This window comes from Ictalurus furcatus, chromosome 21 (assembly GCF_023375685.1).
Source record: "Ictalurus furcatus strain D&B chromosome 21, Billie_1.0, whole genome shotgun sequence".
NCBI lineage: Eukaryota > Metazoa > Chordata > Actinopteri > Siluriformes > Ictaluridae > Ictalurus > Ictalurus furcatus.
Genome location: NC_071275.1, coordinates 14,566,765 through 14,582,542, shown reverse-complemented (window position 1 = coordinate 14,582,542; position 15,778 = coordinate 14,566,765). Strand labels below are relative to the sequence as shown.

At 38.1% G+C, this 15,778-nt stretch overlaps 2 protein-coding genes across 2 annotated transcripts; both read left to right on the top strand.

The window, feature by feature from the left end:
- The first annotated feature begins 3,457 nt into the window (after nt 1-3,457).
- prelp (proline/arginine-rich end leucine-rich repeat protein) lies at nt 3,458-9,453 on the top strand. Its single transcript, XM_053653315.1, has 3 exons — nt 3,458-3,675; nt 6,799-7,757; nt 7,884-9,453. Exons 2-3 carry the CDS (start codon nt 6,803-6,805, stop codon nt 8,048-8,050), a joined length of 1,122 nt encoding a protein of 373 aa, XP_053509290.1. The 5' UTR covers nt 3,458-3,675; nt 6,799-6,802; the 3' UTR covers nt 8,051-9,453.
- A 2,714-nt stretch (nt 9,454-12,167) lies between these two features.
- il19l (interleukin 19 like) lies at nt 12,168-15,519 on the top strand. The gene is made up of 6 exons (XM_053653316.1): nt 12,168-12,528; nt 12,739-12,915; nt 13,517-13,579; nt 13,738-13,890; nt 14,314-14,388; nt 14,602-15,519. Exons 2-6 carry the CDS (start codon nt 12,760-12,762, stop codon nt 14,713-14,715), a joined length of 561 nt encoding a protein of 186 aa, XP_053509291.1. The 5' UTR covers nt 12,168-12,528; nt 12,739-12,759; the 3' UTR covers nt 14,716-15,519.
- Nucleotides 15,520-15,778: the final 259 nt, after the last annotated feature.

Genomic DNA, 15,778 nt, shown 5'->3' with positions numbered 1-15,778 from the left:
TCATATTAACATTTCATATTAACAGTTATGCAATTGCCATGAACAGTTTTGCACCCAAATCTCCATCAGTGAACAGTTGATAACTTCAACAAAATAGACTTCATGTGAAAACTGTAATGAATTTCCTGGTTACACAATTGCACTATTTGACCATATAGTACACAGTTATAGAAGAGAATTATTTATAGTCGCATTATCCGTTATCACCCAGATGAGGATGGGTTCCATTCTGAGTCTGCTTCCTCTCAAGTTTTCTTCCTCATAGCATCTCAGGGAGTTTTTCCTTGCCACGGTCGCCTCTGGCTCGCTCATTAGGGAGAAATTAATACATTTAAAATGTATATCCTGAATTTATATATTTCTGTAAAGCTGCTTTGGGACAATGTATATTGTTAAAAGCGCTATACAAATAAAACCTAACACAGCTTCTTGACAGCCTGTTTATCATCTGCAGGAGGCTATTAAGGATAATGAAACAACATTGACATTCACTGATGTAATTAATAAATATGAAGTTATGAAAAGAAATAAATAAATAAGTAGATAAATAAGTAAATAAATCGAAAGAAAAGTTAGTCCATATTATCTAATGTTGCATGTAGCTTCGGTTTATAATTGTTTGTTAACTTTTTATCTATTTCTAAATTAAAATAAATAAATAAATAAAACCTAAATTGCTTTACCTTTTTTGTTTTTGTTTTTTTGCTTGCCCGTTTTCTGATTTTCTGAACATTTGCATGAACCAAGTGCTGCAGTTAGTGGCAGCATTCCTCGGTGGAAAACAAGCTTGGTTGGTGGTTTTATGATATTTGTTAACAAGCAAGTTACTTCACTGTTTGCTTGCTGTTATCACAGTGGAAGATGGCCATATCCCAACATCTGTAAAGCAGACAGATGAACACGTTTGTGTGTGGGTATATCGTATCTGGTGTGCACGTGTGCAGCATGTATATATGCATGCTGTGTTTGCTCTCCTTCTACATATTTGGAAGTCTGTACAAAATGTTTGTGCTACAATAGAATTGGTTAACGTGAGCCACATACCACCTTGGACACACTTTTGCACATTTTTTTGCAGAATCTTTGTGCAACTTGTTCAATACAAACTTATATAAAAAAATGTGAGGAAGGTTAGCTTTAGGAGCAGTGTTACCTTTTCATATGGTGACATATCAAACAACAAAGTTTCTTTGACAAGATTAGTTTTGCACATATACGTGTGGGGTTGTGTTTGTTTGTGCTCTTAAGCCTTAAGTTTGAAGCTTGTGTTTGCTTATTATCGTCTGTCAAAGACAGATTTAACCCTTTAGACATTATTAATTATAAGAGGATTATAAAAAAGATTATAAAAACAAAGTTGATCTGTCTGTTCTAAAAATATATTCACACTGACTCTGGTTTATGGTTAATATCCCTGAGTCATTGACTTTTTCATTCTTTATTTATTGCCTGCATGTCAGTAAAGAATTTTAATGTGCAAATTAACCCATAAAGGTATCCACACTTTAATCTATTATTCATTTTAAAGCAAATTTTAGCAACTATTATGGATTTTTTTTTTCAGTAACTACAGTGAGACTAAGAGGAAAAAGATGTAATTACAGTATGAATGTAGGGAATGTGGATTCACTGGCAAGTCCTGAGAGTTTAAGGGGTTAATAATGAAGTAAGATAGGCTCACATTAGTCATTGTAATTAGAAAAAGGATTTGCGAGGACTGTTTATCGTCTGGACAGAGTTGCCAGACCAGATTTACAAGACGTGCACTTGTTTTGATTCATGGGTTGCAGCTTAAAGTTAGTCTCTGTGCTTAGTACTTGATTAGTGCAAAATACAGAATTCAAATTGAATGCACTCTTGGCTTCATTTTTGGTGGTAAACATTCACTGCTTACCAGAATTGGTGCTTCATAAACTTGACTCTTGGGTGGACTCCCTGAGTATCTAATTGTCAAAGTAGTCTTACAAACTTTCTAAAACACACATACAATGTCCAAATTTAGAGGTGAACTTAGTGTAAATCTCCACCTTTGACTAGCATGGTTAGTGGTGAGAGCTTAGCAAAGTTACTCTTAACTTCCTGTTGTTGGTTTTGTTTGTTTTTTTGTTTTTTGAGAGACTCAGCTTTATTTCAGCCAGGCAGTGGTTAGTTATATCCCAAGGGAACATGTTGAACTGTCATCAAGAGACAGAGTCAGGCCCACCCTTGCCACATGAAAAAGATCAGTTCTAGACTTTATAACAATGTCTCTTTTGTTTTGGCCATCACAGAGCTTTGAGTTTAGCAACATTACGCAAAAATTGATAGCTCTTAGCAAGCTGGAAATTATGACTGGATCAGCAACAGTAGAGGCAAACAAACTAAAACTGAACAATGGCTGAAAATGGCTTTGGATTTTGCTCCAAGAATTCCTCAAGTACAGACACATATAAAAATGCAAGATACGTTTATGCATGATATACAGAGTAAATTTCCATATTTCCAGATAACTGTGCATCACTATAATAATAAAATCATGTGGTTAATTGCTTAGGTGTCATGTGTTGAAACAATGGTGAGAAGTTCAAACAATGGAGTTGATGCACTGGAAGGCTTTATTTACTGTTTTTAATACATTGCAATTAAAATACAGAAAATTCCTATATTTCAATTGTCCGTTTACAAAAACACCTCCCACCTCCCAGTAGGTGGATTGGCTAAGATACAATTGCCCCTAGGCATGAATGAGTGTATGAATGTGTATGTGATTGGTGCCCTGCAAATGACTGGTGTCCTACCCAGGGTGTATTCCTGTCTCACGCCCAGTGTTCCTGGGATAGGCTCCGCATCCAAGCACTTACTGAAAGTGAATGAGAGTATATATCTTTTCCATATGGGACTGCAGCTGGGCAACTTGGAAAACAAAATTAGGTGGAAAAAAATATATAAAGTTCAAAAAACTGCATCATTTTAATAGAAAACAGATGATAGAGCTCATCATGCTTACATTTGTTCCCCATTCCTAAAACATTTCTGTGGAGTACATGAGGACATGTGTTCTCCTAAACGGCTGCAGGCAAAGTAAGAATGAAGCTTTGCACACAGAAAAGCTTGCTTATACAGCAAGTGCCCTTATTAAGGTCAGGCACAATCATGCCATCTTTCAGCGTTTGTGGAACCCAAAGCAATCCAGCCTTCCAAGACTCTGTGGTATCACTGGCCAACATAAATAAAAGACACATGAAGCTTATTGGAAAAATTGGCCAAGTATCCATGTGACACAGCAAAACAGAGAACATAACAAATGTCTGAACATGAGAAATCCAACCTTTGCATTTTTCAGCTTTACACACGCACACACACACACACACACACACACACACACACACACACACACACACACACACACACTCATTAACCCTCAGCACACCCGGGGGAAGGAGATGAGAACATATCCTCTTTGTGAGGGATGGGCATTTAGAGAGAGAGGGGGAGAGGGAGAGAGAGAGAGAGAGAGAGAGAGAGAGAGGCAGCACAGCTGACCTTCAGAAGGAAAAGCAAGGAATAGTCAAACCCAATAGGCAGGCAGCTTAACGGAGGAGAGCAAAGTGTGGTGGCAGAACGAGGTAGAAAAGAAAGTCAAAAGCAAGCCCTCAGTGATAAAGAAAGGACTTCAGAGGGCAGTACCAACTACTGGTAAGATATATTCTGTTTCCTTCAGAAACTGATAGTAGAGGGTAAAACATCAGGAAAACATGCTGCCTGGGAAAAGGTGGGCACTTGGCATGTGATACACAGTGCTGCTCTGTTTCTATAGAAACCCTCAAACTGGTACTCTCTTACATGTTATTTTCCATTTTGCATGTTTAATATAATTTTTATGGACACCAATACTCCTTCATCTAATGCCTATTTATTAATATAAGTGCATGTATTGCTGTGTTTATGGGTTACGTTCTATGCTATTTATTCATGCATTCATGGAAGTTCAGGAAAACAAGTCCTAATATGCCTAGCACGGGGTGGGTGCATACACCCAACTCTTTCTGCACTTTTCAAAAGCAAGCTCTTCCAAAAATGGAATTAAAAGTTCTTGGGTTTTTTTTGGTTTTTTTTTTTTTTAATAGATTAGCTTACAGATCTTCTGCATAGATACTCTCAAACTGTAAGGAACTTTGGCATATTTATTCTTTGTTCATAGCATCACAGTTTTCAATGCATTCATATCCTTTTTTGGGGCAAGTCAGGAAAGGGACCAACAGAAACTATTTTTCATTTCATTTCAGACGCAATGCTGTCGTACTTAACTGGAGCTGCTGAAGCTGTTTCTCATCTGCTGATCTTATTTTCACCTGTCAAACTTTTCCTTGCCAAAGGTTGCTCTTTGATCTATGGAAAAGTATCTATAAGGGGCCCAACATTCAATATCACAATGATGAGCAGGAGTGCACATTCCATTGTTTGAATGTCAGAATCGCCACATATGGTATAAATAATTTCACCTAGAATCAGTTGAATGAAAAACCTTCCTATCGTGGTACAGATGGTATTTGTGGCTTATGTAACATTCCTAAGCGGAACAAACTCTCCTGGCAGTGATTTGGATCATAAGAGAGGACTTGAAAGCCTGTAACGACCTGTAATGTCTGTAGATGAAAATCTGTTAAGTCTGTCATCTACTTTAAGCCTCTAATTTCCGACAACAATATTATTGTAGACTTTTGAAGTAAGGGCAATTGCAAAAGCACAAACACGAGTGAGAATTGGACATGAATTCAGATTTATTGAAAGTGTCTAAACAAACATTTTCCCTCCTTTGAAAGTAGCTAAATATTTTTGTTGCATATAGTCAAATACAGGTTTACTTAAGCTAATTTACATATACATGCAAAAACCCGTCTTAGTGAACACATCAGTACCCTATGCAGCTTCTAAATCATTTTGCTGCCAGTCATGATGATAGGCTACAAAAATTCACAAAACACAAGGGTGTTTAATGCAAGACTAGTAGAGTTTGCATAGTTACATTGTTTTATTACATTGTATTTATGAAGAATTATGACTGCATTGAGAAATTGATGTGTAGATTCATACAGTATTTCACCAACTTTTAACTTTTCATTGGGACCCACCCAAAGCAAGCATGCAGCTGACTTAATAAACAAATCCACATTTTCCCAGGAATCCTTGCTACCCAGACTCCTCCCCTACATACTGATGTCATTGATTAGACAGCTGTCACTCAGCCAAATGGCTTTAATCCAACATCTGTTTGTGATCAGGGCCTGTGCTAAGCTGTCTCACGCTGATCTAATGGCTTTTCTATGTAATTAAGAATAATTCATAAATAGACAAAAGACAAATCCGAGCTCAGGTTAGACTGAAATTTGAGACCTGAGATGTCTGATTTTTTGTGGTTGGGTCAACATTTCCATCTTTCCCCAAGCAACATGACTTTGGGACTGTAACACACAATACACTGCCTCATTCTATCCTGAATCCACTCACTTGTGAAATATTATTTTATTAATTGCACTACAACATATAGGTTAAATGTTGTAGTGTAAGTTTTTAAAATAATATTTCATAATATTGTGTGTATGCATTTGCATGCCTTGCCAAATGTCCTTTAAAACTGAAAACAGCTGTCATGTGCTTAACCACATCCACAGGACATTAAATTAATAAGTATAAACTTACATATGTTTTGTACACCATTCCATATGGAATTTTGTTTAACAATGGCATGCATGATAGACAGCATGGAAGATGGCATGATGTACCAAATGATATTGTTATATCTCCTTACTGCAAGCTGTTATGGTGCAGAGAACATACTCAAGTTGGAGGTTATCCAGTGTTTAAGCTGAACTACAGAAGTATATTGTACATAGTTTACGCATAGTTTAATCCAGAGCGATGAAAATGGCATCCATATTTTGCTATACTAAATGTCTCTCCTATGAAAAAACATAAACGAGTCAGTTCTTGATGACTAATCAGTGAAAATTTACTGCCTGAGAGCTATTATTAACTAATTGGGATATGTAAGAACCTGAAACAATATCAGTTACACACAGTTTTTGTGTAGTAAAGGTAAATGATGATGGAAGGCTCACTTTTGGCATGATTATACATACCTCCACTGATACAGGGGTAATTCATTTCCACAAGTTGCCCACGGGAGGCATCAACCTTTGAAGTTGTGCTCCCTTCAGCAGTCTGTGTATCAGATGTGCAGTGAATGCAGAAGCAGACTTCATAGCACTTTTATGATGACTGGTTGCAGGTTTCCTGCAGCATCTCCAGGGACTTTGTTATTCTCTGTTTCTCTCATTGAGCGTCAGCTTCTCTCTGTTTCTGGTTATTCCTTGCACAAATGGGTCTTTATTTGAAGCTACGCACCCAGAGACGAGAGCGAGCAACCTGGAAACTTTAGTGCAGGGTTGTTTATTTAAGACCGTGTAAAAGTCAGAGTGTGGTGATGCATGTCTGCAATGCTTTAACTGTCTTAACAGCATCAAGGGAACACTTACACTTGTTTGTCATGACTAATAAATGGTAGTCTATATTACATATCCATAGCCTAGTGAGTGCCAAAAAAAATCTACAACAAACCCTAATGTTATTATTAAATTGGCCTGGTTTTGTATGGTGAATATTTGTAATGATATGTTCTCTTTAGCTGCAATCTCCTTGACCTTTTGAGATATTATCAAATATCACAGATTAAATTGTTAGTTATTTATCTCCAGTTTAGGAAGGATGTGTAACATAATGCTGATACTGTGCAATCTCTCCATCCCTCTTTTAACTTAGGACAATGAAGGCTGAGCTAGGATACTGCTCTCTGCTTCTTCTTCTCCTTACTGTAGATGTTTGGGGACAGCAGACCAGACCCCGACCTCGACCTCGACCAAAACCTCCCACCACCAGGAGGCCTCCCAAGAAAGAACCAGAACCCATGGAGCCCACCGACTTTCCTCCTGTTATCATTGGTCCTCCTTCGTCATTCCCAGACTGCCCAAGGGAATGCATGTGCCCCGCTTCCTTCCCAAATGCCTTGTACTGTGAGAACCGCAACCTCCGCAAAGTCCCGGTCATCCCGCCTCGCACCCACTATCTCTACCTACAGAACAACTACATTGATTCAGTGACTGCAGATTCCTTTAACAATGCCACAGAGCTCAAGTGGATAAACCTAGGGAATAATCGGATTCGGTCTATAGAGAAACAAGTGTTTGAGAAGATTCCAAACCTGCTGCATCTATATATGCAGAAGAACTTTTTAAAGGAAGTCCCAAGCAATCTGCCTACTGGCTTGGAGCAACTACGACTCAGTCGTAATCAGATCTCAAAGATCGCTCCTGGAACGTTCAACAAGATGGAACACCTTGTTCTTCTGGACTTGCATCATAACAGGATCAGTGACAGCAACCTAGCCAAGAATATCTTTAAAGATCTTAAAAATCTGGTACAGCTTAACCTGGCTCACAACATCCTGAGGAAGATGCCTGCAAATATACCCAACAGCATAGCCCAGTTGTTCTTGGACAGGAACAACATTGAGGACATTCCCCGGGACTATTTTAAGGACTTCACGAACCTGGCCTTTGTCAGACTTAACTTCAACCACTTGACTGACAAGGGCCTCCCAAAGATGGTATTCAATGTTAGCACACTGATGGATTTGCACTTGGCGCACAACAATCTGACTACCGTTCCACTGTTCAACACCCACCTGGAGCATCTACACCTTAACAACAACAATATTGAGAGTAAGTTTCATTTGCACTTCCTTGATTTTTGCAATACCATCAATTATCCTGTTGTTTCTGTTTTGTCTACTCGTGTGAACAATTTCAATGAAACTATTATTAAACACCACTGTATTCTTGTCATAGGTATCAATGGAACAGCAATCTGTCCTTTTACCCTGACTGAGGATGTGCATGATCCAGACAGCGTGCCCAGGCTGAGGTACCTCCGGCTGGATGGTAACCACTTGACCCCACCCATCCCACTGGACGTCATCATGTGTTTTAGACATCTCCACTCAATAGTGATTTAGAGGACGTCTGAAATCTTCTCTATGCACAGTGCTCCTGTTCACTTGACAGTACTGACTGAATTAACAGTACTACAGTATGGGAAACACAAAAAAATAGCAATATACAGTTGCTTAATAGCTTCAGGAATGTTTGCCTGAGCTTCAAAAAGCATATTTATTAAACTTCAAATAGGAACAACTGCTTTGAGCATGTCTGCGTTAAAGATACACATTTGATGTTATGTTCTTGTGATGCAACAGTATTAACTACAATTAAATATCTATGAAATAAAGGTACATTAACTGACATGCAGTTTTCAATCTACATTGTAGTTATGAATAATGCACTGAAATAGTTAAAGTGCATTGAAAATGCTGCCTATACACTCACTGAACACTTATTAACACCTGTTATTCAACCAATTATCCAATCAAGTCAATCACATGGAACCAGTTCAACAGCAAGTCATGCAGATAAAGATTCCGTTCATCAATAATAATGTTCATCAAACATCAGAATGAGGGAAATGTGATCACACTGATTTTGACGGTGGCACGTTTAGTTGGTTTGAGGGTTTCAGAAAATGCTGAGCTCCTGGGAATTTCACATCTCTGGAGTTTACACAGAATGGTGCAAAAAGAAGAAGAAAAAAACTCAGTGAGTGGCAGTTCTGTGGTTGGAAATGCCTTGTTGATGAGAGAGGTCAGAGGAAAATGGTCAGAGAAGAATGGTCAAGAGGCCAAGAGTGTTTAGAGCTAACTGGAAGGCTATGGTAACTGAAATAACCACTCTTTACAACTGTGGTGAGCAGAAAAGCATCTCAGAATGCACAACATGTAGAACCTTGAGGTGGGAGGGCTACAATAGCAGAGCACCACATGAGATGCCACTCTTGTCATTCAAGAACAGGTAAGTAAGGCTACTAGCGCACATAAAAAGACCAGTCAAAGTGTTTTCCTGGTCTCGACTGACAGGAGTGGAACCTGATTTCTGTTCTGTAGCCTAACTGCCTCAAGATTTGGCATGTTATGCATTCCGAGATGCTTTTCTGCTTATAATAGTTGTAAAGAGTGTTTATGAGAGTTACTATAGACTTGCTGTCATCTCAACCCATTTAGGCCATTCTCCACATGATTGGCTGATTGGACAATTACGTGAATGAGCAGGGGTACAGGTTCTCCTGTTACAGTCTCAGGTGAGTGTATGAGGACTAATAAAATGAATATAGTCACTTTAAAAGATGAAGAAATGGAAATGGGAACAACGTGGCTACCATGTAGTTTAAACCGTGCTTAATGTGCCTGCGTTTTTAAGGTAATGTAAACAAATAATAATAATAATAATAATTTCTTGTTTTCACTTGCCTTCGTGCATCTTCTGAGCATAAATAAAACATGTTTTTAACAATGGGGTACTCCCTCAACAATTACTCGAGTATGTTCATTCTGTGCTTCTATAAATGGAATGGTGGGTGGGGCGGGGCAGGGCGGGGCGGGGGGAGGCAAAAATGGGGGAATCCCTGAATACATAAAGGACCAAGAGGACCTAGTTGTCCTAGACATAACCTGCACAGAACTTGTCAAGGAGTCTGTACTTTTTACTGGCACCCTGTGTTAATTTTGATACTTTAGATCACGTTCCTTTTTAAAAGCGTATAAACCTTGTATGTAATTATAGATTAATTAATGATAGATGAATGATAGACTCCTTCTTATTTCTTAACATATACAGTTACAATCAAAATGATTCAACCCCCAGTGCAAATCAGGTATATTATCAAAATTTACAGACTTTAAACTGTTTGCAATGAACAAATCAAACAAAAGCAGTTGAAGTAGTTCAACACAACGAATGCTTCAAGTGGTTTCCCCAAATTCAACTGAAAATGCAACTTGTAATGATTTCCCCTATTTCAATTGCTTTTGTTTGATTTGTCCGTTGCAAACAGCTGAAAGTCTGTACATTTTGATAATAAACCTGATTTGCACTGGGGGTTGAATGATTTTGATTGCAACTGTAGAAGTGTTAATATTAATGAAAAGAGAGATATTGTAATGTCTATACAAGGTGATTTCATAAATAAGACAATCGGTATCTTTCTGGAGAAACTTTTTTGTACACAGGCCATATGGAGCCTGTATACAGATTTTACCATTGCCATCTGGTGGCTGGCACGTCCAAAACAATGAGATACTGTATGTGTTTGTAACAATGAGAAATCATTACAAACAAATGCTAAAGTGCATACAGTTATTGCCCAGATTGTGTCTGTGTACGTGTGTGTGTGTGTGTGTGTGTGTATTTAGAGTGCATAGGACATGATGTCACACTATTGGCCTGATCCAAGTTCCTGTACTGTAGTTTACAAAGATTTCTAAACATGCTTAGAGCCAGATAAGGAAGGGGAAATTCTGAAATCAACACAAATGTTATGTTCAGATGGTAGTATGTACATATTAACCCCCAAAACTTACATTTTCAACTTTTAACATCTGTGGTAATTATAAAGATGGACAGTAGCACTTTGCAGTGCACCTAGGCAGAGAAAAGTCATGTGGGATCAAAATCAAAAGAGAATTTTAAAGCTTGAATCAATGTGACTCCCACTACATCTTGCTACATAGAAATAATATATATTTCTTTATTAGTAGTGTTTAAACTAACAATCTGCTTCTGGACAGGACTTTTTTTTAAATGAGGAAACCCTAAATATAGGGCATTTGGTTGCACTGAGACACATTTAGCAATGCAAAATCAAGTCACTTTGAAGAAAAATGTGCCAAATGAATCGATGCAAATGGAATTGGGTTACAGGTGTGTTGCTCAGACCAAATTAGACCTAAATTGAGAATTATCACTAAAACTGCTCATTTGTCCATAACTACACTTGATATGCGACCAGATTTTGATCATATAATTTGCCCTTAGTAGTTTAATGTGCTATTTGTATTATATATGTCATAGTCCATACATACTGTGCATTATAGTTATACACAAAAATCATTCACACATCAAGTACATAAAATCTTTTAACATTTTAAACTATACATTATAAATTCAAATGGAAATATTTACACATGTAAATCTGTAACACCTCACCACTGTCATAGTAAGAGATGTTTGTCTTCCTGCCAAGTACTTACCACACCTCATTACGAGCATGAAGCAGACAGGTTTGATGAGGAAAGTTAATCAGTGTCATGATGCTTACGTCACTTCAAGTCAGAAAGGAAACCTCTGATCTAAAATCGGTACGGACTTTCACATCAAGCAATTTAGAATAAGAAGGAAACATATGTCAATATATTAGACTTTACAGTGTGAGAAAATATTTTAAGAGGACATAGCACGGTGGCTTAGTGGTTAGCACGTTCGCCAGGGTCGGGGTTCGATTCCCGCGGCTCTGTGTGTGCGGAGTTTGCATGTTCTCCCCGTGCTGCGGGGGTTTCCTCCGGGTACTCCGGTTTCCTCCCCCAGTAGGAGGGAGGTTGCATGGTAGGCTGATTGGCGTGTCTAAAGTGTCCGTAGTGTATGAATGGGTGTGTGAATGTGTGTGTGATTGTGTGCCCTGCGATAGATTGGCACCCTGTCCAGGGTGTACCCCGCCCGATGCTCCCTGGGATAGGCTCCAGGTTCCCCCGCGACCCTGAAAAGGAGTAAGCGGTTGAAGATGGATGGATGGATATATTTTAATATTAATTAATTTTGGAAATGGTGTTAGTGATGCAATTATACTAGCAGTGATGAAAATATCGCGCCTGGACCATGAGGAACAGACGTACAAAATATGCACAAGTCTAATAACATTAATTGGTGCTGTTACCGTTGTGTACGAATTATGTAAGAGGAAATAATTATAAGCAGGAAATAAAAGTGATTTGCACAAGTTGTGTGTTTGCATTAGGAGAAAGACTGACAAACAGGTGAGGAAACCGGTTTGGAAGGGAAAAAGAACTCCACGCTTATATTTAAGCGCTTTGACAAGCAGAAATATGGAATGAATGTGTACAGTCATGACAAAATATTTACTTAATATGTACTTAAGTAGTAACTGTGCATCAACTTTAGGGTATATTTCTTTCCTTATATTTATGTTTCATACTTAACAGTTACTTTACATTTTAAATGCAGCAAAAAATTATATATATATATACACACACACACACTATGTGTATATGTGTATGTGTATATGTGTATATATACACTATGTACTATTCAATATATCATAAATAAAAATGATAATAATACCTTACAAAACTGTCAAATATCAAATCAATTTAAAATATTTAAAGAATTTACTAAAGTGTATTATGCATCAGTAGGCTGACAGTGGGATTGTCTTCCACTTCCTCTTACAGTAAGCAAAGCTGAATTAGAGAAAGGTGAAACACCTGATGAAATTCCCCTTCCATCCTAATATAAAAGAGCCAGCATGGAGACACACACAAACACACAGATACATCCATCCTAAGGAGTAACACTCATCAGACACTTCAAGGTAAGAACAAATCATACACTTCTTTTATAACTATTATCTTTGAGATTTTTCGAGAGTTTATAACTTTTGCATGTTGATGTGGACACAGTGATAATGCTCCACATATTAATAACGCACTTTTTGTATTTTGTTTGTCTATGGTATATTAATGAGATGAATAATTCTATTTACACTGAATTCATTCAAATGAACACCTGTACTATTTTCCAGGTCAGACTATCAAATCTAAAGATGAAAACTTCCCTAACGTGCATCCTGGCTATTTGCGCCTTGCTGGCCAGCATTTGGGGCTCAGCCATGGGACGCAGGCTCCATCTGGGTTCCTGTGCGCTGACGGTTCACACTCACGAGCTCAGGCATCACTTCGAGCAGATCCGCCACAATATGGTGAGCAATTTCACTGTCTTAAGAGGCTTTTTTTTTTTTTTTTACCAGGAGCAACATGGCCTGACTTGTGATCCTGACTGTGTAATATAACAAGATGTGAATACGAAAGCTTTTACAAGAACCAAGCAAAAGAGCGATTCGCTAGAATAATTAGGTCAGTCAGTCATTAATGGCAAACCAGGGCATGATATTCATATTGATAGAGCAAAAATGTTATATAACCCACCTTAGCTTGAATAATTACGGCAGTTCTGAATCTAATTAAGCTTCATTAGTCTATTATCTAGCATAGAGAGAAGACCCATTCACAATATTCACAAACAATATACTATATATAAAATACAGAGCTGCATAATTACTTAGCACCTCAAAATTATTGAGGGTTTACTTACATAATTTGTACATTCGGGATATCTGTGCAATACGTTTTATCTGACAGTATAGCTAAGGCTTGAAACTTCAATGCAAGAGTCGTGCATCACAACATGATCCTCTCAACCATTAAAATAAAAACTGTTACAGCATTTACTTCTCATTCTGATGTTTGCAGCCATATGTGTATTGTAATTCACTGAGTACAATCTATTGATGTGATCCACAGATCACACAAGACAACCACAAGGGTGTGAGGTTGCTGAGGGGGGACACGATGAAGAGCTTGCAGGTGAGCCTTGCTACACTTATTTTCACTAAATTCTAGGATTAAAACATAAAACCGTCCAGTCATTAGTACACAACCAACTGTTAAATAATCATCATTATGTAATTATCACATCAAAGTGGCAGAATGGAGCTGAGAAACTGACTTGGTCTCTTTTCCAGCCTACAGACAGCTGCTGCTTTCTTAGGCAACTTCTACGCTTCTACATCGAGAAGGTCTTCAGCGGCTACACGAGCAGCCAGTCGCTCCACCAGAGAACCACCAGCGTTCTAGCCAACTCTTTTCTCAGCATGACCAAGGACTTGCGAGCATGTGTATGTAGAGTCACTTAATAATTAATTTGATTTAAATACAAGTACAAACAGTCCACCTTACTATATAGGTTTTATACCACAGACGTGGTGAATTCTCGATTCTGATAATAAGGTCATTCTCTATAACAGCAGCTTTGAGAGTAGTTCTGGCTGTAATTCAAATCGCAAGTTTATATTAAGTGCACGTTTAAAAACGTTATCATTTCTATAGTAACAACCTACACGGGGACCATGTAAACAAGTTTTTGAGGTGGTGAATTTTTCTGTGAGGAGATTTTTTTGTTTATTTAGCATTTTTGGAAGGAGTCTCCAGTGTTAACACTTGGTAATGCTTTGTAGCGCTTTAGATAATGTCAATACGTCAGATGTGATACAGTTGATGATTTCTCTGCTTTCTAATAATGATCTCTTACTTCCTAATAGCACGCTCAGATGCTCTGCCAGTGCAGCCAGGAAACCAACCTGAAATTTGACGCCATTCAGGAAACCTATGACAAGGTAAACAACCCTGTGACTATAAATTAAAACTTTTAAATACTGGGTGTAGATCAATGTCCTGTTTTTGACACCTTAATGAATACTCTTAGAATTAATGATTCCTTATGGGTCCTTAATTTCCTAGGGAAATTGTTAAGGTTCTTAAGAGATATCATTCTAGATACCTTGCCAGTACTGGCGATGTTTTCTCACTCTCCTCATGTTTTCACACAGCTGGAAGTTGGGGCTGCATCAGTAAAGGCCATAGGAGAGCTGGACTCTCTTCTGGAGTGGCTGGAGAGCTTCCATACGAAAGACCACAAGCACCACCATCATGATTCAAAATAGGATCCCCATGGCATCTAAGTCATTATGCAGTGCTGATTCATTTATAGGAGCGGCATGAAACTTTCATTTAATCTCATAAGTAACATATTTATAGCATTTATAGGATTTTCATTTTGGTGAAGTGTGATTGACAGCTTGGGGTTAACTGGGTAGCGTTTTTGTTACCACATATTGTTGACCACATAGCTGGAACTTGTTTGATGTTAACAGTAGAACGCCTTAAAGGCGTCTACTGAGCATGTATAAACTATGTCTTAATAGTTCACTTGTTAAATATTTAATGGTTGCTTTATGCTGTTGTTGTGACAGCGTTATTTCTGACTACAATAATGCCTGTGGCCTTTTACTTTATGTTCATCTGTACGCATGACTCGAAAGAGTTGTGCTGGAATGTAGACCTTTGAGGTCAGTTTGTCTGAATCATGTTTAAATTCAACTGTAACTTAAACGAAAATAAATGTTTATCATCGTCAGTCCTTGTGTATGGTGTTTCCTAGTGTACAGGTAAGCTTACTGCACTAAACAGGTATACAGTAATTACTTTAAATCTAGAGATCCTGCTTTAAGAGCCCTTTCTAAGAGTGAGAGAAAGAAAAAGAAGCACAGCCAGAGGGACCAATTGAGACAAAGACTCTGTGAGACTCTACTGTCCTCTGGTGGCTAAAGATGGCAAGAGGTTTACCAAAGGTCAAAAAAAGGTCTACGTGCATGTAAATACATTAAGAAGGGTTATTTAAAACTAAAAAAAACTAGTAAAAAATGTTACCAAGGAAATAAAAACCTGTAGACTTGGTCATTCGTGCAATCATCTGATCAGCCAATCATGTGGCAGCAGCACAATGCATAAACTTGTGCAGATACAAATCAAGAGTTTTGGGTAATGTTCACCAAACATCAGTATGCAGAATTTACTGACCTAACGGTGGCATGTTTGTTGGTGCTAGATGGGCTGGTCTGAGTAGATTAGAAACTGGTGATCTCCTGGGAATTTCACACACAGTTTCTAGCGTTTCCACAGAATGGTGCAACAAACAAAAATCCATTGAACAGCAGCTCAGCAGGT